This window comes from Lissotriton helveticus, chromosome 1_1 (assembly GCF_964261635.1).
Source record: "Lissotriton helveticus chromosome 1_1, aLisHel1.1, whole genome shotgun sequence".
Classification (NCBI taxonomy): domain Eukaryota; kingdom Metazoa; phylum Chordata; class Amphibia; order Caudata; family Salamandridae; genus Lissotriton; species Lissotriton helveticus.
The window spans coordinates 1,455,303,709-1,455,328,230 of record NC_136057.1 but is presented as its reverse complement, the minus strand read 5'-3'; the positions used below and the strand labels follow the sequence as shown (position 1 = coordinate 1,455,328,230).

Here is a 24,522-nt window from a genome sequence, read left to right as displayed (position 1 = left end):
CCCACCACCAACAAAAAACAAAGAGTAGAAGGACAAACGTTTTGGGGAGAATTCCAGACCCAACCACTTGATGGCAGAAAAATGCACAGCATGTGAATCCAGAAAAGATTCATGCTGCAAAACAATGATCTTAACTTGTTTCAGTGAGATGCCAATGAGAAGTCTCCTCGTCTTAGTAAAAGGCCCGCTCTCATACCTGTAAAATGCTGGGAAGTCACAGACTCTGTTAGGCTGTCATCAGAAGGCACTTCCTCTCGGCTATTCCCATCTTCAATCTGTTGGTAAAAGAGGTGCAATTCTGAGACTCGTTTAAGGACAACAACCTCCATGCTGCAAAATACACTCGGGGGCAATTCCGAGAAACTGAAAGCATAAATGAACAGGTGACTGGGGGATCATAGGCTGGGTGATAGAACGTGCAGGACCTGGTATCCGCTGCATGGATACTCACCTGCTCTGGCGCATCCTCACAGTGCTGTAGATGGCTGACAATGCCATTTCTCTGCGGCCTGGAGGTTGGAGGCTCTTTGCTCTCTCTTGTCACCTTTTGAAAATCTGGCAACTGATTCTTCAAATCAAGAGGACTGTCATAAACATCCTTTCCATCCACCCTGTATGGAAGAGATGATGTAAAATACATGTACAGCTGTACTCAGAAAATGGATTTTGCACAGTGCCAGTCATCCCTGTGCTTGGGTAAAGTAGCCGTCCACATAGTACAGAACTTGACACACAACCCACTTATTACAGCAAGTTTGTCTTGGAGCAACACCATTGCATTCTGGCATACACAGGGTGTTATCATGGTCTGTTGTTTTTATGGGGTAGAGGATGAGGATGTAGAGCTATTTAAAAAATGAAGGAAAACCAATATTTGCGATCTCTCAAACTTGTCATAGCAGAATCCTAATCAGTCCCATATTAGGGTAAAACACCAGAGCGTCAAAATTAGCAAATACACAATATCTTGTGTCAACAATAGTAAACATTGTTGTGGAACAGATACGAAAACATTTTCAAAAGTGTGACCTCTTACGGTAATCTGTGCTTTACAAAACCCACTCACCTAAGGAACACAGTAAATGTAGGAAACAAAGCTATTAATTTTGATTGGGGAATGGGTGTGGTAGGGGAGAGTCAGTGGGATAAAAAGCCAAAATCATATTAAAGATCAAAAATCTAATTTAGGTTGACTGGATATCTGGGGGGGGGGGGTAGGAGGCAAATAGGCAATAACTGCAATGTCAACACTAAATATGGCATAAATACTGGAATATATATAGATATATAATAATTATTTCTTTCATGCCGATGTGCTTAACTAGAATAGGACATTTTTAAAGACAAAAAAATAGAAATATTGGAAAGAATCACCAAAGCTAGAAACTCTGAAAATTAGTGCTGTCTGGGTCTCAAGTTCCTGTTAGTTTTTGGGATCTTGAAAATTCAAATATATGCAGGAAAATGAGCAAAATATTTGAAGAGCGAATCAGGTTGCTTAACGAACAAGTTACTTACCTTCGGTAACGATATATCTGTAAGAAACAGTAGTTAGTATTAGATTCCTTACCTTAGAATATCCCCAGGCGTCAGTCTGGATCCGGAAACTTTTGCGTAGCAGTACCCCTGCGCGTCGGTAGGCGTCGTCTGCAGGCGTCCCCTGCGGCTCCGCGTCGTCGGCGTCGTGCGCCGTGATGACGTCGCTGGAGTATATAGACGCCGCCTCCGCGCGCTGACGTCAGTTCTTTGCACACAGCTTTTCCGCGCCAGAACACGCAGAGCCATGTGAGAACTAACACTGGTGCCATTTGAAACTAGGGCCCTGAAAGGGATGTCCTTAACCCTAGGTATCAGTTCGCAGAACGGGGAGGACGGGTGGGGCGGTAAGGAATCTAATACTAACTACTGTTTCTTACAGATATATCGTTACCGAAAGTAAGTAACTTGTTCATCTGAAAGAAACAGGTTAGTATTAGATTCCTTACCTTAGAATAGATACCCCAGCAATACCAACCCCGGTGGTGGGTCTGCGAACCAATACAAACCTACACCAGAAAGTCCTGGAGGACCGAACGGCCAAAGAAGCCATCCCTCCGGACTTGACTGTCCAGGCAGTAGTGCCTCGCAAAGGTGTGCAGCGAGGCCCACGTAGCCGCCTGGCAAATGTCCTGCAAAGGGACTCCCCGGCCCAGGGCAGTAGTAGCCGCCGTGGCCCGAGTGGAATGGGCCCTCAGCCCAACAGGAGGCTCCTTCCGAGCCAAAGAGTAGCATGCCTTGATGCACAGGACGACCCACCGAGAGATGGTACGTTTCTGTACCGCCCTTCCCTTCTTCTCACCCACGTAGCCAACAAACAGTTGGTCATCCACCCGGAACTGGCGTGTGCGATCCATATAAAATGAAAGCGCACGTTTTGGGTCCAGACGATGGAGCCGCTCTTCATCTTTTGAAGGATGCGGAGGCGGGAAGAAGGAGGGTAAGGTGATGGACTGCCCGATGTGAAAAGCAGAAACTACTTTGGGCAGGAAAGAAGGCCTAGTCCTAAGAACCACCTTGTCAGGATGGACGGACATGAAAGGAGGTTTGACAGAAAGAGCCTGGAGCTCACTCACTCTCCTGGCAGAGGTGATGGCAACCAGGAAGGCCGTCTTAAGAGTGAGAAGACGGAGAGGACAGGAATGAAGCGGCTCAAAGGGAGCACACATCAAGAATGTCAGAACCAGATTCAAGTCCCACTGAGGCATCACGAACGGAACAGGTGGATACATGTGCGTGATGCCTTTCAAGAACCTCAGTACAATAGGGGACTTGAATAAAGATGGCTGATCAGGTAGCCGTAAGAAGGCGGAAAGGGCAGAAAGGTAGCCCTTGATAGTGCCCAGAGCAGAGCCCTGCTGGGCAAGAGAAAGAAGGAAGAGGAGAACCTCGGAAAGAGGGGCAGAAAGGGGATCCACAGCCTTCGCTTGTGCACCATGCCACAAATCTGTTCCACCGGCAGGCGTATACCGGCTTTGTGGAGGGACGCCTGGCTGCCAGAATGACATCACAGACTTCAGGAGGCAAGTCAAATGGCCTCAACTGTCGCCGCTCAATCTCCACGCATGGAGGTGGAGGCTGGACAGGTTCGGGTGGAGGACCGTCCCCTGCTGCTGCGACAGAAGGTCCTCCTGAAGGGGCAGGCGGATCGAGGGACCGACTGACATGCTGAGTAGCTCGGGATACCAGTATCTTCGAGCCCAGTCCGGAGCCACAAGGATAACTTGGGCCCGGTCGCGCCTGATCTTCTTCAGCACTCTGGGCAGAAGTGGTATAGGCGGAAAGGCGTACAACAGACCGCAACTCCACTCGCGCCGAAAGGCGTCGCCGAGCGAGTGCCGTCTTGGAAACTCCAACGCGCAGAACTGATGACATTGCACGTTCTCTTCTGTGGCGAATAGATCTAACCAAGGCTCTCCCCATTGCTGAAAGAGGCCGTTCGCCACGTCCGAGTTCAGACGCCATTCGTGATCCACCGAGCACCGACGGCTGAGTTCGTCCGCCCTGGCGTTCAGAGAACCTGCCAGGTGTTGAACCGTCAGAGTCACGCCCTGACGTTCCAGCCATTGCCAGAGGCGCAGAGCCTCCTGGCAAAGGGTCCACGACCCCACTCCGCCTTGTTTGTTGCAGTACCACATGGCGGTGGTGTTGTCCGTGAACACCTGCACTACACTCCCGTTGACAAAGGGGAGGAATGCCTTCAGTGCTAGGCGAATCGCCCGCAGCTCCAACAGGTTGATATGGAGCCGGGACTCCGCCGGAGACCAGATGCCTCTGATCTCCGCCTCTCCCAAGTGGCCACCCCAGCCCTGGAGGGACGCGTCCGTCACAACTACGTGCTCCGGTTGGGGAAGGGAGAGGGATCTGCCTCTGACCCAATCGCGGTTCGTAAGCCACCACTGCAACTGTCTCGCAGTGCCCTCCGAGATCAGGACATGGTCGGATAGGTTGCCCTGATGCTGGGCCCACTGAAACTTCAGGTCCCACTGCAGAGCCCGCATCCGCCACCTGGCGTGATGCACCAGTAGGATGCAGGAGGCCATCAGCCCCAGAAGCCGTAGCGTCAACCTGACCGAAACCCGGGATAACGGCTGAAAGATGGGAATCAGAGCCTGAATATCCCGGACCCGCCGTTCCGGAGGATAAACCCGAAACTGCGCCGAGTCGAGAACCGCTCCGATGAAAAGGAGCTTTTGAGAGGGACACAGGTGTGATTTCGGCACATTGATGGAAAACCCCAGCTCGTGCAGGAGGTCTGCCGTCATCTGAAGGTGGTGGACGACTGTTTGGGGCGAGCCCGCCTTCAACAACCAGTCGTCGAGGTAGGGGAAGACTGAAACCCCTAACCGGCGCAGATGAGCTGCGACCACCGCCATCACTTTCGTGAACACCCGTGGGGCGCTGGTAAGGCCGAATGGGAGCACGATAAACTGAAAGTGCTCGTGGCCTACCGTGAACCGCAGGTAACGCCGGTGGGCCGGCAGGACGGAGATGTGAAAATACGCATCCTGCAAGTCCAACGCTACCATCCAGTCTTGTGGGTCCAGAGCAGCCAAGACCTGAGCCAAAGTCAACATCTTGAACTTCTCCTTCCGGAGGAAGCCGTTGACGTTCCTTAGGTCCAAGATAGGACGGAGGCCTCCTTTGTCCTTCTTGGGCACCAGAAAGTAGTGGGAGTAGCAACCACACCCTACTTCTGGCCCAGGAACGCGCTCGATGGCCCCCTTGGCCAAGAGGGCCGTAACTTCCTCCTGCAGAAGTGTCAAGTGGTCCCCCGACACACGGTGGTTCTGCGGTGGCATGGCTGGAGGAGTGGACTCGAAGGGGAGGGAGTAGCCCCTTCGGACGAGCTGCAGCACCCACCTGTCCGATGTAATCGTGCGCCAGCGGGAGTGGTGATGGCGAACCCTGCCACCCACTGGCGTCACGTGAGCCCGAAAGCTCGGACTAGGAAGATTTGGAGGCTGCAGCGGGGGGAGGTGTGGACTGACCTCGCTGCTGCCCTCTACCGCCACCACGGCGGAAACCACGGCCGCCACCGCGCTGGGGAGCGTTCTGCGGCGCGTGGCTGGCAGCACGCGTGGGACCGCCCCTTCCTTGGCCACGAAAGGGGCGAAACGAACCCGTTTGCTGGCGCTGGGTCGAAAGACCCAAGGACTTGGCCGTGACCCTGGAGTCCTTGAAGCGCTCAAGCGCGTTGTCCGCCTTGTCACCGAACAGGCGACTGCCATCAAATGGCATGTCCATGAGGGCATTCTGGACGTCCGGCGAGAAGTTGGCAGATCTCAGCCAAGCATGGCGACGAATCGCCACCGTCGTGGACATAGCCCGTCCCAGCGAGTCGGTCGTGTCAAGACCACACCTGATCGAGTACCTCGCCGCGTCCCGGCCTTCAACCAAGGCCTGGTTGAGCTTGTCCCGCACTTCCTGCGGGCATTGCGGCAAACACTCCGCGACCGTATCCCACAGGGAGTGGGTGTAGCGGCCCAACAGGCACGCGGTATTACAAGACCGCAGTCCAGCGCTCAAAGACGAAAAGACCTTTTTGCCAAATTGGTCATATCGCTTTGATTCCCGATCGGGCGGGGCCGACGGGAATGCGGACTGTGAAGTGGAGGCCTGGATCACCAGACTCTCCGGGGAGGGATGGGTGGAGAGGAAGGCAGGGTCGTCCGAGCACGGACGGTGACGCCTGGCAACGTTCCGGTCAACCGGTGCACCGGAAGCGGGCCTTGACCAGGTGCCCAAAAGGACATCCGTCAGGGCCTCATTAAACGGCAGCAGAGGCTCCTGAGGGCATGACTGCGGTTTAAACACTTCGGTCAGAATGTTAGGTTTGACCTTAGCGACGGGGAGCTCAAGGCGCAAGGCCTTGGCAGCCCTCATCAGGACCACCGAATAGGCAGCCCCCGCATCAGACGCCACAGGGGAAGGCGAGACAAACCCAGGGTTGGGCGACTCGTCCAGACCACTGGCATCACCCAAGTCACCTACCCAGTCCACGTCATACTGGCAGGCACGGGATAAAGGGTCCTCAGACCCCTCCCAACCCTCTCCATACTCGTCCTCATCGCCGTAGTCTGGGTCGACGATATAGATCGGCTCCTCGGGGTCAATGGGCCCCATCGGCGCCGGATCCGGCGTCGGACGACGCCGGTCCGACTCCACGGCAGGAGTCAGAGAGGGAATGGGGGTGGCGCCGCACGGCGCCGGGGACCCGACGCCGGCCGGAACCGACGGCGGAGTCACGGCGCCCCGCGGAGGCGGCACCACGGGTTGGCACAATGGAATCGACGCCGGAGAGGCCGGTAGACCAGCCGGCGACGAACCTGAGGGGCCCAGCGGCGCCGGGGCCGGAGCCACCGGCGGCGTCGGGGCAGGAGCACCCGAACCGCTCGGGCCCCCAGACGGGACCGACGGGCCTGCAGGCGCCGGAGGAGACCTCGCCCTCATAGCCATGAGGGAACACCTCAATCTCCTCGCGCGACGCGCCTTCCCCAGGGACCGACGGGTATGGGGTAGACGGCGTCGGCGACCCACGCGGGGGTGGGGCCACCCGAACCCCCGGCCGCATCACGCGGGCGTCGGGGGGAGTCGGGGGTGCGAGGACGACGCCCCGACCTCTTGCGATGCTTACCTGACGAACCGGAGGAATGGTGGCGACTCCCAGAGCGCTCATGGCGGCTCCGCGATCGTTCCCTCGACCGCTCCCTCGACCTCCGACCGGACCGGGACCGCTCTCGACGCGGGGCCGACACTCGGAGCTCGAGAAGCTTGCGGGACCGCTCCCGCCTAGCTTTACTAGTCAAGGCCCGACAGTCGACGCAGGACTCCACGTCGTGGTCCGCGCCCAGACACCGGAGGCAGAGTCGATGGTGGTCGGTGACCGACATCATGCGGTCGCAGTCGTCGCAACTCTTGAAACCGGGCATCCTACCGGCACCGTAGAGATTTATAGTTAACAAAAAACTTGGTCAAAAGACCGGAGTACTGCTCTTCGGATCTGCGCTAACTGGCGCGGAAAAAAGAAGAACTGACGTCAGCGCGCGGAGGCGGCGTCTATATACTCCAGCGACGTCATCACGGCGCACGACGCCGACGACGCGGAGCCGCAGGGGACGCCTGCAGACGACGCCTACCGACGCGCAGGGGTACTGCTACGCAAAAGTTTCCGGATCCAGACTGACGCCTGGGGATATTCTAAGGTAAGGAATCTAATACTAACCTGTTTCTTTCAGATATGAATATTTATGTAATGGACAATTACATTATAGCGCCCCAGATATTAATTTTGAAAAAGGTACATCCACATCCAGTTTGCATAACCAATAATTTTGTTCAAAGAGGGAGCTTAATGAAACATATCATTACTGAGATAAAGGAAATAAACCATTTGGGACTGAGCCAACCATATCAAAACTATAATTACAACATTCGATTTTGAGAGAACCAGACACCAACAATACTTGTGAATACTGCTTTGCTTGTTTCTGATTAGTGTAAGTCTTGCCAATGGCCACTTGCTATGGTAACGTGACACGATTCAGCACTTCTGAAGTAGTATCATCTCAGGAATAAATCTGGTAACCGAAAATTTGATACAAAGGAATAAAATAAATATGGGTATATTACAACGATCCTAAATCTGCTTCAATCCCTTTTTAGTCTGTCAATGAGTCAACAAAACTGTATGTATGAGCCTTAATAGACATTGAAAAGCAGATTCTTTAGGTAGGGAATGCTAAGGCTAAAACTGCACCTGAAAACTACGTTCAGGAATGGACTCCGGGAGTGATGCAAGCAAGAAAGCTGCCAGCAATAAAAACTATAAGAGTTGTTTAGTAGCCAGTGAGAAAAATTCTTCTATTAAATTTCTGGCAGTAAATTTTAGATTGTTGCAATAAAATTGCATGTGTATCTGAATAGAGGATGAAAACAGTTTTTGTTTCTGTATAGCAGTTTGGCAAATTAATTTGCTCAGTAACGTACTGGCTTAAACTTTGTATTGGGTTGAAAATGGTATTTTTTTCTTATATAAGATTTTAAAAAAAGAAACAACGTTGAATTCCGCTTGCATTGAATTACATACGCAGACATTACCCATGTTGCTCAATACATCTGCATTTACAACACTAATTGCGTTCCTCCTTTTTTGACTTCATGCTTGAGCTTTTTGTCTCCAAAAACAGAAATAAATTACTATATTAGATGATCTACTCCCACTGGCTAACAGAAATTTTACCATATTTAAAGGGGAACTTCCATCTCTAAACATTTCTACTGCACTGCAGGGTACTCACCATCATGGCCTCCGCACAACCCTCCTACTTAATACATTCAACATAAATTCTTTTTAGTATTCCCACTGAATTGTGTTTTTGTGGGGTCCATCAGTGCCATCTTTTGTAGGTTGAAGACTCCTGCTGTACCTTTCAATCCTGAGGCAAGTTTTCTGTCACACTTTGTGCAGCCAACATTTGACAAATATTTTTTAACATGAATCCATACGGTGTGCACTTTCAGCTATTTTCTGCATAGTAGGTTTCTATCAAGCTAGGCTGCACTCTAAGCATTCCAGATGACATCTGTTTGAACCACACACCCACCCACACACACACACACACACACACACACACGTTAGAGCAGGCAGATTTCACAAAAACATATTTTAGAAACAAAAAATCAAGAAGCACCAATGAAAGTAAGAAAATGGAAGGTGTGCTATGGGTCCCTGCCAGGAGTACTCAGTAGATTATAAACATATTTTTACACAGAACTATATTGAAGATGCATACAAAACAAGGTTCTAATTATTGCTATAGGGCAACATGCTGAAGCAACTAGATAAAAATAAATCAGCCAAAATATAAATTCCTAAACTTTGTGAAATTACTATATAAATCGATCACCTGAGCTCTCAGGAACAATCCAGCAGCAAAAACGGCAGTCTCACCTGTTCAGGAGCTGGCGCATGAAGTTGTCAGGGGTCACCTCCTTGGAATAGATCACCTTCAGCTCATTCTGGCTTTGCTCCATTACGATACCACCAGGATGAGCTCTGCTTCTCTCTGCAGAAACACCTCTCATGTATGCTTTCTCAGCCTCCAGGGCCTTGCGAAGGTCCTCTGCCTTCTCCATCAGCATGGAGATGTTCAGGCTCTCCACCTCCAACTTCTTGTTGGCAGTTTTTCCATCCCTTCTTGGTGGAGAGGCAACACCCCGCTTTTCGTCCTTTACCTTGAAGGCTTCAGGTCTCCGACTCAACGCAGGCAATTTGCTTTTTTTCAGGCCGAACCAACTGGCAATGCCGCTGGAGTTCTTCTGTTTCACCTCTACCACCGGTACCCGGTCCTGCTCTTTCAGGCGAAGCATGTTCTCTTCTATGCCCTTCATCACTTTTTCCTCTATGGCAGAGTGCAGCGTGGAGCTCAGTGGAACCTTTTCTGTGGCCCTGGTTCCAGGCGGAGTCCTAGGCATGTAGTCTGCACATGTTACACTCCTCCGACTCATGCTTAGTTGCTGAGCTCTTTGTTTCTCCTCCTGACCTGGAAGGAGCGTAGGCACTGCAGGAGGGGAGAAAGACTTGGCCTCCTCACTAAAGGGCCCTCTGGGTGCCACAGTTTTCAGAGGGGATTTTGCTGGCATCTTCGTGGGGCTCCCATGAGGGCTCCTCGCATTTCTGCTACTGTTTCCAGTTGCTGGGAGCCTACCGTGGGCCCGAGAAGCCTGTGGAGACCCAGGTGGAGCCCGGTGTCTAGAGGATTGGTCACTTTTGGGAGAGCAGTTGGCTGCCTCAGCTTTGGAACCCACGGAGTTGGAGTGGTAGCACTTAACTCTTGGCTCCCCATTCACACACACATCTGCCTGCCTCAAGCTCTTGGAGCCCGAACCACGCTTCAGGTACACACGTGGCTCAGACACGTAGTCAGGAGGGCTCTCACTCATCTCACATGGCCTTGCTAACAAAGCTCGGTTTCTCTGGTTGTTTGCGGTCACCTGGCTCTCCCTCTCTGCGCCTGGCTCCTCCTTCACCTCAGATTGCGCGAATACTGCTGGCTGCAGGCTCTCTGCACTCTTCAGCTTGCCCAAAGCAGTCAGGCGTACCTGGAAAGGAAGGTGGCCCACAGGAGTCTCCAAATGTTTCTTTCCACTTTCAGACTTCAAAGCAGGAGAGGGGCACTTGCTGCCAGGGGACTCTGATGGCAAAGACGAGGAGCCTCTTTCTGAGGCCTCCAGTTCAGGCTTGGACTCTGCACTGCTAGGGAAAGGGTCTGTTACGTTGCTGTGAGGAAGCTCTAAACCTTGTGTTCCTTTCTCTGTGGAACCTGGAGGGCTTCCTAAGAGGGCGATGGAATTAGGATTGTGAGGTTCCGAAACCTCAGATTCTCTAACTGGCCGGATGAGGTGATGTGTGAGGTGAGAAGAGGAGGTCTGTAAGCTGCTAGTCGAATCACGATTTGTGATCTCCAAAACATTTTCATAGTTCGGTGCTTTTTGAACTTGTTGGGCAAACAGCTCAGATGGGTTGACTGGAGGACTACGGACAGACACAGGGGAGCAATGTACTGGGGTGGCACTACTGGCCAAAGGACTGCCAGAGATGGCGGCAGGATCCCCATCAAGAGGTAGCTGGCCTCTCCCACTACATCGGGAAAGCTCTTCTCCCCGACAGGACCTCCTGGATGGCACTGGTGAGTGGTAGACCTCATAGTTGTTCCTACAGGGAATTTTGGAGCTCCGAGTGAGTTGGGGGCTGAGTCGCAGATGGTTGGGACTCTGTGTCCTATCAGATGCACTCGGCATCTTCAGGAACTTGAGAATCTTTGTCGGGGAAGGCAAGGGGATATGCCTTGGTTCCCCATGGAAAGGAGAAGTGTCAATGTCAGAGGTCACCTTGTTGTTGTTTCCCAGCTCAGTGGGAGGGTAGAGGTTTTTACAAGCCGGGTTGCCCGGTTCCTGTGAAGTGTCAAGACACCCACTGGGTACGTAAGTGCTAATGAAGGTGTGTTTTTGACTTTGTGCCTCTAAAAGAGCATTCGCCTGTTGCTTTAATGCAAGGTTGCAACTGGTCGAAGGAATCTCTGCTACATTATCTGCCTCCTGCCACGTTGAAGTAGAGCTGCTCAGCTCTGCCTCCTTCTGTGCAGGTTCTGGCATGACATGGCAGGTTCCCTCAGGTTCTTGGGCCAGCTTGGATTTTCCTGCTTTGGAGATTTCTCGCAGAACCTCCCTTTCTAGGGCTCTGCTCAGTGAGCCTGCAAGTGAACACCCGCCCTTTGAAGCCCATGTATCACAGTTGCTCTCTCCAGTGATGACCATGTCTTGGTCGCCGGTCACAGTGCCACGAATGCCATTTTCAATCATGACAGATAGGTAGGAGTCAGCACCCTGCAGAAAGTCACTCTCCTGCTTAGAGATGATGCTCAGCAGAGACAATGGTGAATCCTTTTCTGGTGCAGTCATGTCCCCCTGCTCACCACTGTCATCGGATGAGGAAGAGGAGCTGGGGCCTGATGAATCATGACAACAGTGAGAAGGCAGAAGCATCATTTCAGATGGCTCAATGTCCCCACAATCAGCCCTCTCTGGCTCTATAATGTTGCTGCCTTCAACTGTAAGGTTTTCCTGAGTGGGTCCCCGCCCTGCTGTCTTCCACCGCAACAGATCTTCCAGGCCATTCTGAGCTACGAGAAGACGGGACGCCCAGGCTTCAGGGCCACAGGTGATGGACGGTACCACTCCATCCGCAGGGGTTGAACCTGGGGAGGTGGTGGAAAGCTCCCAGCGTCGCTCCGCTTTCCACTGCAGGGAGAAGTCAGTATGCCCAGCCAGGGGCAGGTGTGAAGAAGGACATGTTAGAAGGGGATCCGCTTCCTCCAGCTTGCGCAGCACCTCGAGGATCTGAGCCTTCTTCTTCAGGAATGGAGATAGCGCATCTAAAGAGGAAGAGGCATGGCTGCCACCGCGGGCCCTCTCACGGCTCCCCTGGAGGAAAGACAGAAGTAAGAGTGACACTCAGCAAAAGGCCAATCATGTGAAAATAATACACAGGGGACATAAGCAAGTAAGGTAACGTTTTTGGATATGTTCCAGGAGTAACCTCTACCAACGCCAACAGGGTTAGGGGGCTACGAGGAGGTCACAGAGTGAATGAACCCTATCAATACTGAGTCATAAGTGGGGATTGAGAACAAGATTCGAGTGATTGATGGGGTGAAACAATAATCAGACCATGGGAAAAGTGAGGTCAAGGGTGAAGATGGTAGAGACAATGATCAGAGCAAGAGGTATGTGGCAAGAAGCAAAATCAGAGCAAGGTGTAGGTTAGAGAGCATAGCCTGAGAGCTGAGGATACGTTGGAGAGACATAATCACCAGCCCAAATAAAAGCAAAGAAAGTGTTTCCTAGTGAAATCAGAGTACCCTGGCAAAAGCAGAGGGTTGAGAGGCAAGACAAAGATTACAGCAAGGGGTAGGATAAAATAAGCTAAGGGGTAAACAGGATAGAACACTATCCAAGTAGGGTAAAGGTAGAAAGGCAACATGGGGAAAGTAGAGTAAACAAATCTGGAACATTTGGTAAGTAGAGAAGCCCAAGAAAAAAGCAAAACATGCAGCACGGCCAGAACCAGAATAGGTGGAGTGTAGAGGATACCAAAGTCAGAGCTGAGAATAGGGCTATGATCAAATTCAGAACAGAGATTGACAGAGATACAGAGTAGGAGGTGGATGGAAGAGGTCATGGTTATACACTAGCAGTTTATTTATTCAGTGCTTAAGCCACGTTAGGCACTTACAACTTGTTTTATATTTTAGGACATTCATTATTAGCAATGCAGTAAGGTGCATTCAGAGAGCAGTAACATGTCTGCCTGACTAAACTACACAGTCTCATGTAGCCTCAATGTTAGCTTTGTGTTGCAACTAATTTCAAGTTGAATTGTCTCAAGGTGTAGCCATCAGAAGACACGGAGGCCAGAGGAGAATAGAAGATAGATTCAGGCAGCAGACTGATCAATATTGAAGGATATTTTAGGTGAAATTGTGTGAAAAAGGTTAATAAATAGCACACTGTTTGGCAAAGACCTAGGAGACTCCAAAGAGAAAATCAGCAAGGAAGACTCCCATAGCTCATGCAACTCTGCAGACTGCTCCCCTCCTCCATACACTGTGCTCTGTACAGAGAATACCGGGGAAGGAGAGACAGAAGATACGTCGCAATTACCCTCTTATTCCTGGGGCTGGGTTTCCACCATCAGTGAGAATGTGGTGAATGGGGTGGGTTGCAATGAAACCTCTCCCCAAGTTTCTGAAATTGCATGCTCCACTGCAAGGGTTGTGCAGTGGCAAGGAGTCTGTGGCTTCCGGTCTTGCCCCTCATTGCCCCACCGACATGTCCAATTAGAACCACAGGGTTCACGGTGAAATCATGGCAGTTGTACAGAAAGAGGTTCTATATAAATTCACCCAGCTACACTGAAGCGGCTCAATGCCTCCTAACGTTAGAGCAAGTCTCTCCTGTGAGCTACACCAACATAAGATGCACACGATACATGGAGGACAATGGGCAAAGCAATCCACATTTTAACAAGACCATGATCGCAGTAGGGCATTGGTAGCCATGATTACACGGGATGTCGTTAAGACTATGAGCAGGTGAGTTGTTTTTGAGACCATACCCAAAGCAGGGGATAAGGCACTAATGGAAAATGATCAGAGGACAGTTGGATTGAGTTGAAGCTCAAAACAGGGGGTAGGTGAAAGACCAAAGCTAGAATAGCATCTAGGGGTGAAACCAAACTAAAAGCATTGAATTGGAGTGTGTCGGAGGTAAGGGAGTATAAATCTAAGCTCAAATTGATATTCGATCATGTGGAGTGTTTTATGGTAGGAGACGGAGTTGGGTTGAGAACGCAACCTAGCATTTAGCATGACATTTAATTTATCACTCACATTGCCAGAAACATTTTTTTCAACACACCAACAAGCCTCATTCTAGAAATAAACCCACTATATGCCTGGGATTTAATTTACCTAACCTGCAAATTAGTAAGGGGATTAGAGCTCTGAACCAATCACAGTTCAGTCCACCTCCTCACAGAGTCTTGTATTTCTATATAACCGCATGTATTTGCTTTGTTTTCTCATATCAATCTGGGATATCATTGCCACTGTTGTGGTGCCATAACAGACACATAAGAGGACAAATATTCTCTTAAATAAGCAGCTAAATTCAGGCTACAAGAGACCCTGGGTGTGCAGTCATGCAATACATTGTCTGCAATCAGAAGTAGAAGCTCAGCTAATTTGCTTTTTCCCCTTACATTCGCACATTTAATTGGCATTTTCTATAGCCTGCAGAATGAAAAAGGGCCACCTTCACCCAACTTATCAGTTAAGGAGGTGCCTGAACTCTAATACCTTAATCAATCAAGGGCTAGCAGGTTTCAGAAGATCTCAACATTTCTCAACTGCGGACTATTAATCTAGTGCTGGAGTATTTCAAAGGATGTTATGCTTTTTCCACTGTTCAGTATTAATCTACTGCTGATATGTTTCAAAGTATGCGCTCTTTCGCCACTGCTGAATATTAATCTACTGCTGGTGTTTGTAGGAAACTGGATTTTTTTGCAGTAGCCCCCCACTTTTTGCCTGATATTTGATTTAACTTTGACTGTAGTGCCCTGGGTTCCTGCTAACCAGGCGCCCTGTGCCAGTGTTCTTTCCCCAAAACAAGACAACTGATAACTTGATCCCGAAGTGACCAGACCTTTAGCACTTCTAGTCCCTAGTAAACAGTGGCACGGGTACAGAAGAGGGTCCCCAAAAGCTGCAGCATAACTTGTGCAACTCTAAGGGGCCCAGCAACAAACTCATACAGACTGCCACTGCAGGCTGTGTGAAAGAGGGCTCCAAAAAGTGAAAACACAATATCACACACACTTGTGTGCATTGTCCCCTAACATTGCATGTAATATTTATAAGTCACCCCTACAGCAGTCCTTGCAGCCCTAAGGCAGGGTGCATTATATCACATGTGAGGACATATAGTCATGAGCAGATATGCCCCTGGGCTGGTCAGTTCAATTACTGACAGTACAAGTGAACAGGGAAGCTATCTTAAGGTATGAACTGGGCACTGGTCGAAACGAGTTTTCCAGCTACATAATGGTTTAACTGAAACCTATGGTGTTTGTTATCAAACACCTCGTATTATTAAAGCCACAATAATTCCAGTGATGGGTTTATTAATACACATACCCAGAGGATACCTTAGAGGTACCCCCTGAAACCTACCAGCCCTCTAGAGTTCTGGCTGACTGGTCCTATCCAGACTGCCACCACAGTCGAGTTTCTGACACCCATGGATGAGACCTCTCAGGAACAATGCCTGCTCTGGAGAGAGGCATTATCACTGACTCCTCCAGGAAAGATGGTAAATCAACATATCAAAGCAGGAGGCTTTAAAGGCCTCTGCCACCTCTGATGTGCGACCCAAGGCTTCCCCACACAGACTTTCCTTTCGTCTCTCTGCCGTATCTCCCTCTTAACCCTTTACCCTTACCCTCTTCCCCTCTACACTTCAATTATCTCGCCGTCTATACTCTCGCAATTGTTTGTCTAGCAACTGATGTAATCTTGTAATGTAATTTTTGTGGAACCTCATGAAAAGTGCTCTGATACCTCCGGGTCTAGCCAGCGCTATATAAAACTCTTGAATAAATAAATAAATAAATAAATAACCCCTGCCCTGGGCCCATCTGGCGCCAGGGTAGGTGGGAAAATTAGCTATGCAGGAGGCATGATGCACTGCCAGGCTTGACACACCTCTAGGGTGAACAAGTCAGAAGTAAACACGAATTTAGAGATTCCACCATCTTGTCTATGGTGGAATTAGGAATTCTAGAACAAGGTGATGCCCACTCCCCAAAGGAAATGACTATCTAGGAATTGTAGCAACCCCATGAGTAAATAGCCCATTGACTATTACCCTCACTCCCCTTTACACTCCTAAATTGAGTACTTAGGGGACACCCTGATACCAGGACTTAAGGTTTCGATGGACAAAAAGAAGAAGTGGACAAAGAAGAAGACTGCAGAACCAAGGCGCACGACTGACTTAGCGCCAACCCTGCCAGCCAGCCTGCTGCACCTGACCCTCATGGAGCAACCGACTCGCCCTGCCACTGTGCAGACTCCAAGAAACTCTGAGAGCTGCCAGTGCTTTGCCAATTGCCAAAGAAACTCCCTTGGAGTAGGGGAGCTACTCTCTCCTGCAGCCGCGTGCACCAAAGAAGCAACACCCGGTACATCGACCTGCTGCCTACGGGGACCACTGACACAGCAGCCGCCCAGAAAGAGGAAGATGTGGTCCTATATGTCAGATCTCTCCTCCCTCCAAGTGTGAGGACGTCAGGGCCGATAGGAGCCGCACGGCAACAATATCTGGGGTACTGGACCCTTTGCAGTAGTCAAGGCTTGTGTCCAGTCCGGACATTAACGCGGAGGACGACCAACATGCACATCCAGGGACAGTGAGACCCACAATGAGAGTGGCCCAGCTGTCCTGTTTGCCCACCTGCAGCAGAAACAAAGACAAAAAGAGCGAGTCTGCAACCGTGCCACCAAACGTCTCAAAATACCTGTGCACATGCATTCCGCAGCCCGAGCACAAGGTAGGTGACGGTGCCACCGGGGTCCACAGAACCACTAGAGCCGAGCCCATTCTTGAGTCTGGCCAGACTGGACTTCCAATCACCACCTGGAGCCTCTTTCTGCAGGTCCCCTCCAACCATGAGACACTCAAGCAAAGGACCTGATGCCAGAAGACACCACTGCACCAGAGCCCCACAGCCTGAGGAGAAGTGGACGAAAGGTGTCCCCACATACCCGAGCATCCCAAGGGTCGAGTCTCCCTGTGGGTTGCCCAGACTGGCCCCCCCAGCCCCAGCTTGCAGACTCTTTTCAAGCAGACCATTCCCCGTTGTAGTGAATGGAGCACACAAAGCTGTGACACACCTCTGCATGCAGACACCTCAGAGCCTCCCGAGATAACCTGTTGGTGTGGCCTTGGACTTTGCCTCATACTCACCTTAAGTCCTGGAGAGCAGTCCTGTAAGTCACTGTTAACTGCAGGAATGCAGTATATGTTTTTACCCCATAGGCTAACATACTGCTTCCAAAAATTGTAGCATCACCTTTTGAAAACTGTAAAAATTAATATCTGGAAAAGTACTTACCTCATTCTGATGATCTTGGTATCTAAATTCATATAAAAGCATGTGTTATTTTTATAAAATTGTGTAAGATTTCTTTATTGCGTATGTGTCTCATTTACTGCCTTTGTGTGTGCAATAAATGCTTAACATTGCCCTCTGATGTGCCTAACTCTTCGCCCACACTACCACAAAAGAGAGCATTTGGGGTGTCATTTGTGCCTCTATAATTCCTCTGTGGTTAGCTTGGACTCTTTACACAGTGCTCCTCTTTTTGTTCCACTATATAAAGAGCGAGCTTCCTACAGTGTGTTTTAAAGACTGGGCCAAATTCATGCAAAACCATAATGTTTCTGCTTTATCGTACCTCACGCTTACAGAGTCGGTCACAAGCTCTTACAGACTTTGAAGTTTAAGCTAGTGTTCATGCAAAGAATGAATAAGAAGAATCTGGGGAAATCAGGAGGTTGAAGAGCTTGTGAGGGGTGAAGGACAGAGACAAGACCACAGATTGGATGGGTGGGGTAATGTTGATTGGTGGCGAAAGACAAGACCACTGTATGAAGATAGAGCAGTTTTGTATAATGGGGAATCAGGAGCTTCCTACAAGGTATTCGTACTAGCTGGATGTCCACATGCTCACAAGGGCATTCAAATGCATCCACTATAAAGTGCAGAATAATTTTCATCCTGGGTTTTAATCTTCTCCACTACAGAGAACAGTAGACAAAGACCAGATCAAGAAGCGGGCGTAGTGCAGATCGAGATCAACAGAACATATCCTTCACAGAGTTCCCAATGCTTCCAGAAAGTCTCTCACCAAGTCAGCACACTCAACAACCCCCTCCCTCGCTGGTCAGCTCTGGGCAAAAACAACATCTGTAGTTGTGTGCTGAGAAAGGCTGCAGGTAGATGGAAAGTTACATTTGAATACTTCACAGCACAACAGTAACACTGCTGCTCCCCCTCTTCCCGGGTTTGATATCTTACCTGGGGTGTGCAAAGTCCCACAGGGGCAGAAACCAGATGCGTTTCCAAAACTCCCATTTGAGGATCCGTGGAAAGCGGTGGACAGGCCTGGAGCTGAAACATAGATTTGCGATCAAGTATTTGTCAATACATGGGCAAGTACCACACTACAACACACAGTCAACGTTTTGCTCCTCAATTGTCATGTTGTTTCATTGGTGATGCCCAAAACATACAATGTAGGTGCTTTCCAGAACACACTAGGTAGGAAGTAATGTGCTGACAGTAGATTCTAATGTGTGTCTTGCAAAGAGTGCTTCCCCTGGCTACTCATGTTCTTACCTGTGGGACTGCCCCGGACGAGAACTGCAGTTTTTGGTGGAATAGGTCGTTGAGCGTCCTGTTTTGCCTCTCCAAGTCAAGAACCTTCTTCTTCAGCTTGAGACATTCCTCTCGCAGGTCCTATGTGAATAAAAAAAAAGCTTCATGAAGGTGCTCTGAAATAGCACTTACCCCTTCTGATGCACAGACAAAGCACATGCCCTGTTAATCCTCAAGGGTTTTTGCGTTGGAGACGGGGTGACAGCATCTTAAGAGCAAAAATAGCACAGGTTCCAAATGTGCTTTGTATGAACACTAGATTTAGCAACAGCAAGTGGACCTTTGAGACAGTGGGGCATGCGCAAGTCCAAGAAATGGGTATCAGGACTAGTGGGAGACGACTCAGTGTGGCAGAACAAGTTCCCCATGTTTCGGCAAATCGGATTAGAAGTAAAAGTATCAAAGGCCTGGAATTATATGAACGGTGTAGTATGTCTTATGATGAAATATCGAATAAAGACTTCTTTGACTTGACTTGACTATATGAACGGTGTTTACCTTCTGGTTCAGTAGTGCCTGGACAACATGGTTTGCAACCTGTAACAGAGGGACAGTGTTAGAGACCATGGTAAACGGAAATAATTAACTGATTCATGCAACTACCTAGTGTCCCCTTCTCTTAGCATTCCAGATCCCCTCCCAAAGTCCCCCAATCGGATCCGATCACCAATAGGGAGCCGTACAGTGGACCTCTACCCCGAATGAGCATCTATTACCTCATCCAAACAGCGTTCATAAGCTTCTCGCTGATTCTCATTGGCCAGGGCCAGAGCTGAATTTTCTGCCTGCAGATTAAAAAAAATAACATAACAATGGTTAAGAGAGGCAGACATGGGACAGATTTTTAACCCTCTTGATAAAAATATCAGACACTACCAGTTCAAGGAGACCCAAAGGCAAATATTTGAAAAAAATCCTCAGTATACTGTCAGCCATAGTATTAATTTAGCATTGACAAATGTATGGCAGAAGGGAGTCATTAACAGATATCAAGAGAAACCAAGTCAAAACTCATCTTAATAGAGCAGTTATGACAGTGAACCTTAAGGTACATGCAGCTCTACGGGGACTTGTAGTAACAAACGAGCCACGTATTTTCGTGATGCGGAATTCAGAAAAAGTAGTCTTCTGACAAAAGGAGCACAACCATGCCTAGTCCTGAGCAGGTTTCAGACGGATCTGTGGCAGGCGGATCATGTCATCCATGGCCTGCTGGATGTGAAGGCTAGTTTGCGTGTCATTGATGCAAAGATTGACTCCTTGGCAGCCCGGCTTGGTGGTTTTCCTGGAGCAGATGGATCCTCAAGACTCCAGGCTGACCCAGGCAGAAGCTCGGATATCAGATGTGGAAGATTTTCAGCACCGCATGGAGGGTGCCCTGACACAAATGCAGCGCAAACTGAAAATACTTCACGCCCAGATTAAAGATGTGGCTGACCGCTCGAGGCAAAACAATGCATGGATTCTGGGGGTCCCTGGCCCAGACACAGCTGGCCGTATGGAAGTTTTTGCGGAGGAGCTCAATATCCCTTTTTGGGCACTTCCATTTCTTCAGTGCTTTTGTTGTCGAGAGAGCATATCGCTCCCTGGTTCCGGCTCCCAAACCAGGCCAGCCTCCTCAGCCTATCATTGCAAGGCTCCTCAATTACAGGAATGGGGATCTCGTTCTGAGGATCAACAGTGTCAACCCTGACCTGCAGTTTTAGAACTCCTCCATCTTCTTTTATCTGGATTTCACCCAAGCTGTCCATAGGTGAGGTGCACCTTTACAGAGGTTTAAATGAAAGTTGTGAGGAAGGGGCCTTAAATACTCTATGCTATATCAGGCTAAGCATCGACTGGAACATAAGGGAAAGACACGCGTCTTCTTGCACCCTGAGCAGGCTTTGAATTTTATTGAGCAACTTCTGCCTGCTTTGGGCAACCCTGTCACCTGGCACTGACAAAAAGTGAACTGAATCTATGATATGGGACAATACGAAATGGTTACTTAACAGTAGGGATAGTTTTGCAGCTTTAAGAGTTTTCTGGATTCACATGCCGTGCTTTATTCCACCATCTAGTGGTTGGGTCCGGAATAGTCTGGTTTTTTTTTCTTCTACTGGGCATCGCCAAACACCATTTGGGTGCCAGGTACGTCCCCTGCATGACATCAGACGTCGCCCTGGAGGTCGTTGTATGTGGTAGCCATCTTCTGATTCTTTTTTCTGTTTTATCTTAGTCCTTTAGATGGTACTTTAGAGAATTGTTAGTTATGTTACCCCACCTGTTTGTTTTCCTTGTAGGGGAGGCTGGATGGATCGTATGTGAATCCAGAAAACTCTTCACGCTGCAAAACTACTCCTACTGGTAAGTAAAAATTTCATTTTGCAGCGCGATTCCTTTTCTTGGATTCACATGCTGTGCATGAGATTATGTAGCGGTTTCTCAATCCTTGTGGAGGTTGTGGTAAGAGAAAGAACATGCGAACAGGTGTTGAAGTACCTTTTGTCCTACTTGTGCTTCCTTATTTATTTGCATGTCCACACAGTAATGCTTGGTGAAAGTGTGTGGGGATGCCCCTGTTGCTGCAGCATATAGTGTCTATAGGCACATTGGCCATGAATTGAAGAGTTGCTCCTTTCTTTCTAGTTGAGTGACCTTGTGGTCGTACGCTTAGGATTTTCCCTGTGGTGGCATAGCAAAGTTGGATGGTTTAACCCCTTCTGCGCTCATGACGAGCTGAGCTCGTCATGAGTTGTGCCGCTCGCACGCTGATGACGAGCTCAGCTCGTCATGTAACGCGGCTTTTTTAAAAAAGCCGCGCAGCGCAAAAATAGCGGCCGCACGCATGCGGTTAAACTATCCATCGTGAAATTGTTGCTTTTGTGACAGGCGTCCCTGTTTTAGTATGTGAGTAGGCAAATAACAGCGGTTTGCTTTTGCGAGCTTGTTCTGTTCTCTGTAGATAAAACAGTAGAGCCTTCCTTACATTCAGGGTATGGAGGCTCCTTTCCCCTATTGTTTGCGGGTCTTTGAAGAAGACTGGTAGGAGAATGCTTTAATTAAAGTGATACTTGGACACAACCTTTGGTAAGAATTGTGGATTAGTTCTTAGGATAACTCGTACTTTATGGATTTGCATATATAGTTCTTGTATGGTTAACGCTTGTCGCTCTCTTACTCTTCTTAAAGATGTAATGGCAATTAGAAATGCGGTCTTCAGAGGGATGTGTCTGAGATCTGCTTTATGCAGGAGCTCAAATGGTTCTGTCATAAGTTACGTGAGGACTGCACTAAAACTTCACATGGGGGCTGGAGCTGTTCCTGGGGAGGGGCAATTCTTTTAGACCCCTCTACGAACCTTTTTATGAGAGATCTTTTGAAGAAACGTTTGCATGTTCTTCACCTGTTGTAAGCTACAATGGCCACGAGGTGAAACAGATATGTTAGTCTTCTGTGTATTGTTTTTATAGAAGAACCTGATCCTTAATAGCTACACATGGTACCCTGACACTGAGGCCCACTATATGAGATATCACCATAGAATAAATAGGTTAGATAATTGACTAGTATAAGTCAGACTGAACATTTATTATGGGCACGATTAAATATTACATATCATGATTATTAACTACAGATATGTAAGCTTGTGCTAATTGATGCAGGTGTGTAATAATTGTATATGATAAAGTTAAATCAAAGCACTGAATGTTCATTACTACTACGAATATCCCCCTTCAGTTAAGAATACTGTCCATGTGACACCATGCTCATATCGATTGTCATAGATATTTATGAATTTGGAACTATACTTTACAAACAGAATTGAGTGTCGTGGAGGCATATAGGTATGAAGTCTTGCTATATGGTCGCTACTTTTACTCCGTTCTTGATCTACTATAACTGACAAGGTGTAATAAACCTAACATGATTAGAATAGGTGGAGGCTACTTCTCCCACCCTACAATAATATCACTTATTGGTGATTTAAGCTATTACTTGGTGAAAAGCTCAATACTATGATTCATATCTTTACTGGGCACGATTACTCTTCTGGGATTTACTCCCTCTTGACTTTTTGTTTATAATGTTTTGCCATGAACTATGATGGTTTAAAATTTAATGGTTGCTATACTTTGTTTGGGTTGCAGCCCTGAGGAAGTCTTGGGTCGTATATGACCAGACGAAACACGTGTTGGCTGCATGTGAATTAAAGAAATTATTCAAGAATGTTTTCCATGAAGATGTGAATTGAAACACTTCAAGAACAGAAAATAAAAACCACTACAATTGCAAAACTAATTTGTGGACTTTGAGTTGCTCGGTGTAAACAATAGGTTTAGTTGCACAGGCGCATTACCTGCGCTAATGGACCCCTGCTGCACCATCTGCTACGCATGGCAGAGTTGAGGGCACTTGCTAGATCTAGGGATGTGTTGGCTCGGATCTCCCTTCAGCCCAGTATGGTGAGGGAGGATGCTGATATTGCTTGCCAGCCCGATCCAGGCATGGTGGCTCCAGGCGTAGAGGCTCCAATTAGACTATCCATAGTCGCCTCTCTTCCCCCAGTTAAATAACCTGTTGCTGCCCCCAACTTGTGAACATGGCATCAAAGCTCAGCTGAGAAGAGTCAATCTAGTGACGCGTGTGAATCTCTTTGAAAACTGAAGCTTCTTGTCCTTGGCAAACTTCATGGCTTGAGGAGACAAGTCTACCATGGCGATCTTAGCTGACCATAGACTATGATCTGCGGTGAAGGCCAGTTCCACTACTCATACTGCAGAATTAACTGAAATGTTGGTTTTAACTGCATATATTAAGTGAAGGGATGTTGCTCCATATCCTTACTATACTCTGTTGTCCTCACAGTGAACGGAGAACAGCCTGGCAGAGGCCAGCGGGAGGTGGGAGGCAGCCCTGGGCTATGAAATTCTAGATTAAAAAATGGGCATACTGTTGCATGCAGGTAAAATATACTCCTGTGAATTATAGGCATAAATTGATACACTAAGTTTCTTCGTCAATTTTATTATAAACACACACGTTTGTTAAGATTTGGGGGTAATGAACATAGTGCATGTAAAAGGTGTGGGTTAGAAGCTGCAGACTTTCTACACGTGTCCTGGTTTTGTATGAACGAGCGCCAATACTGGTAAGATGTTTTTCAAGTATTACATGAAATTGTCCGCACTGCACTTAAATCTTCTCCTCCGGTTGCAGTGTTAGCGGATACGCAGTCTGCGGCAAACAGACGTTTAGTATCCATCTTACTCGCCCTGGATAAAAGAGAGGTGGCAATGGTATAGTTCAGCTCTAGGAGTCCTGTGGCAACAGCATGGTTACGATTGGTGGCCTACTGTGGTAATATGGAAGAACAAAATGCGGAGCAACAACTGCCTATGGCACGACCAAGGGACATATGGGAACCGATAAGTGCCTACCTTTGCTGGGCCTGATCCTGCTGGGACTCAGTCAATGTCTTCTGGACAGGCCAGTGATTGAGCTATGACCAGTGAACCCCCTCTCAGTCTGTTGTTCAACATGGATATATGTATGCTAAAGCTCTGAATATATGCATGCTATTGCTACTGTGCACTGCCTATGTACCTCTGATCTAGGATGTGTGACACCTGTGTATGCCGATTACATGTGGAATTGGTGTGTTTTATTAAGATGTATGTTCATCTTAAAAAATTAATAATAAAAAAAAAAAGATACGAAAGACATCCTGAACATTTTGGAAGACATGAAGTTAGACCCAACAAATGACATACTTATGACAGTGGATATCGAAGCTTTGTATAAAAGTATTCCACAAGAAGAGTCATTAAAGGTTCTCTACAGGTTATTATCAGAGACATTATGGGACTCAATCATACCTTTAGATTTTGTATTAGTCTGCATCCATATGGCCGACAATGAACTACTTCAAGTTTGAG

At 48.5% G+C, this 24,522-nt stretch overlaps 1 protein-coding gene across 1 annotated transcript in view; it reads right to left on the bottom strand.

Annotated features, from left to right (window-relative positions):
* The window catches only part of NCKAP5L (NCK associated protein 5 like), a 107,590-nt gene that overhangs the window by 42,809 nt on the left and 40,259 nt on the right, over nucleotides 1-24,522 (bottom strand). The window contains exons 3-9 of the mRNA XM_078685945.1: nucleotides 19,318-19,386; nucleotides 19,100-19,138; nucleotides 18,563-18,682; nucleotides 18,242-18,334; nucleotides 8,990-12,021; nucleotides 452-611; nucleotides 197-275 (exon numbers count right to left, since the gene is read on the bottom strand). Coding sequence (XP_078542071.1) covers nucleotides 197-275; nucleotides 452-611; nucleotides 8,990-12,021; nucleotides 18,242-18,334; nucleotides 18,563-18,682; nucleotides 19,100-19,138; nucleotides 19,318-19,386 — 3,592 coding nt within the window. The remainder of the gene's footprint in view (nucleotides 1-196; nucleotides 276-451; nucleotides 612-8,989; nucleotides 12,022-18,241; nucleotides 18,335-18,562; nucleotides 18,683-19,099; nucleotides 19,139-19,317; nucleotides 19,387-24,522) is intronic.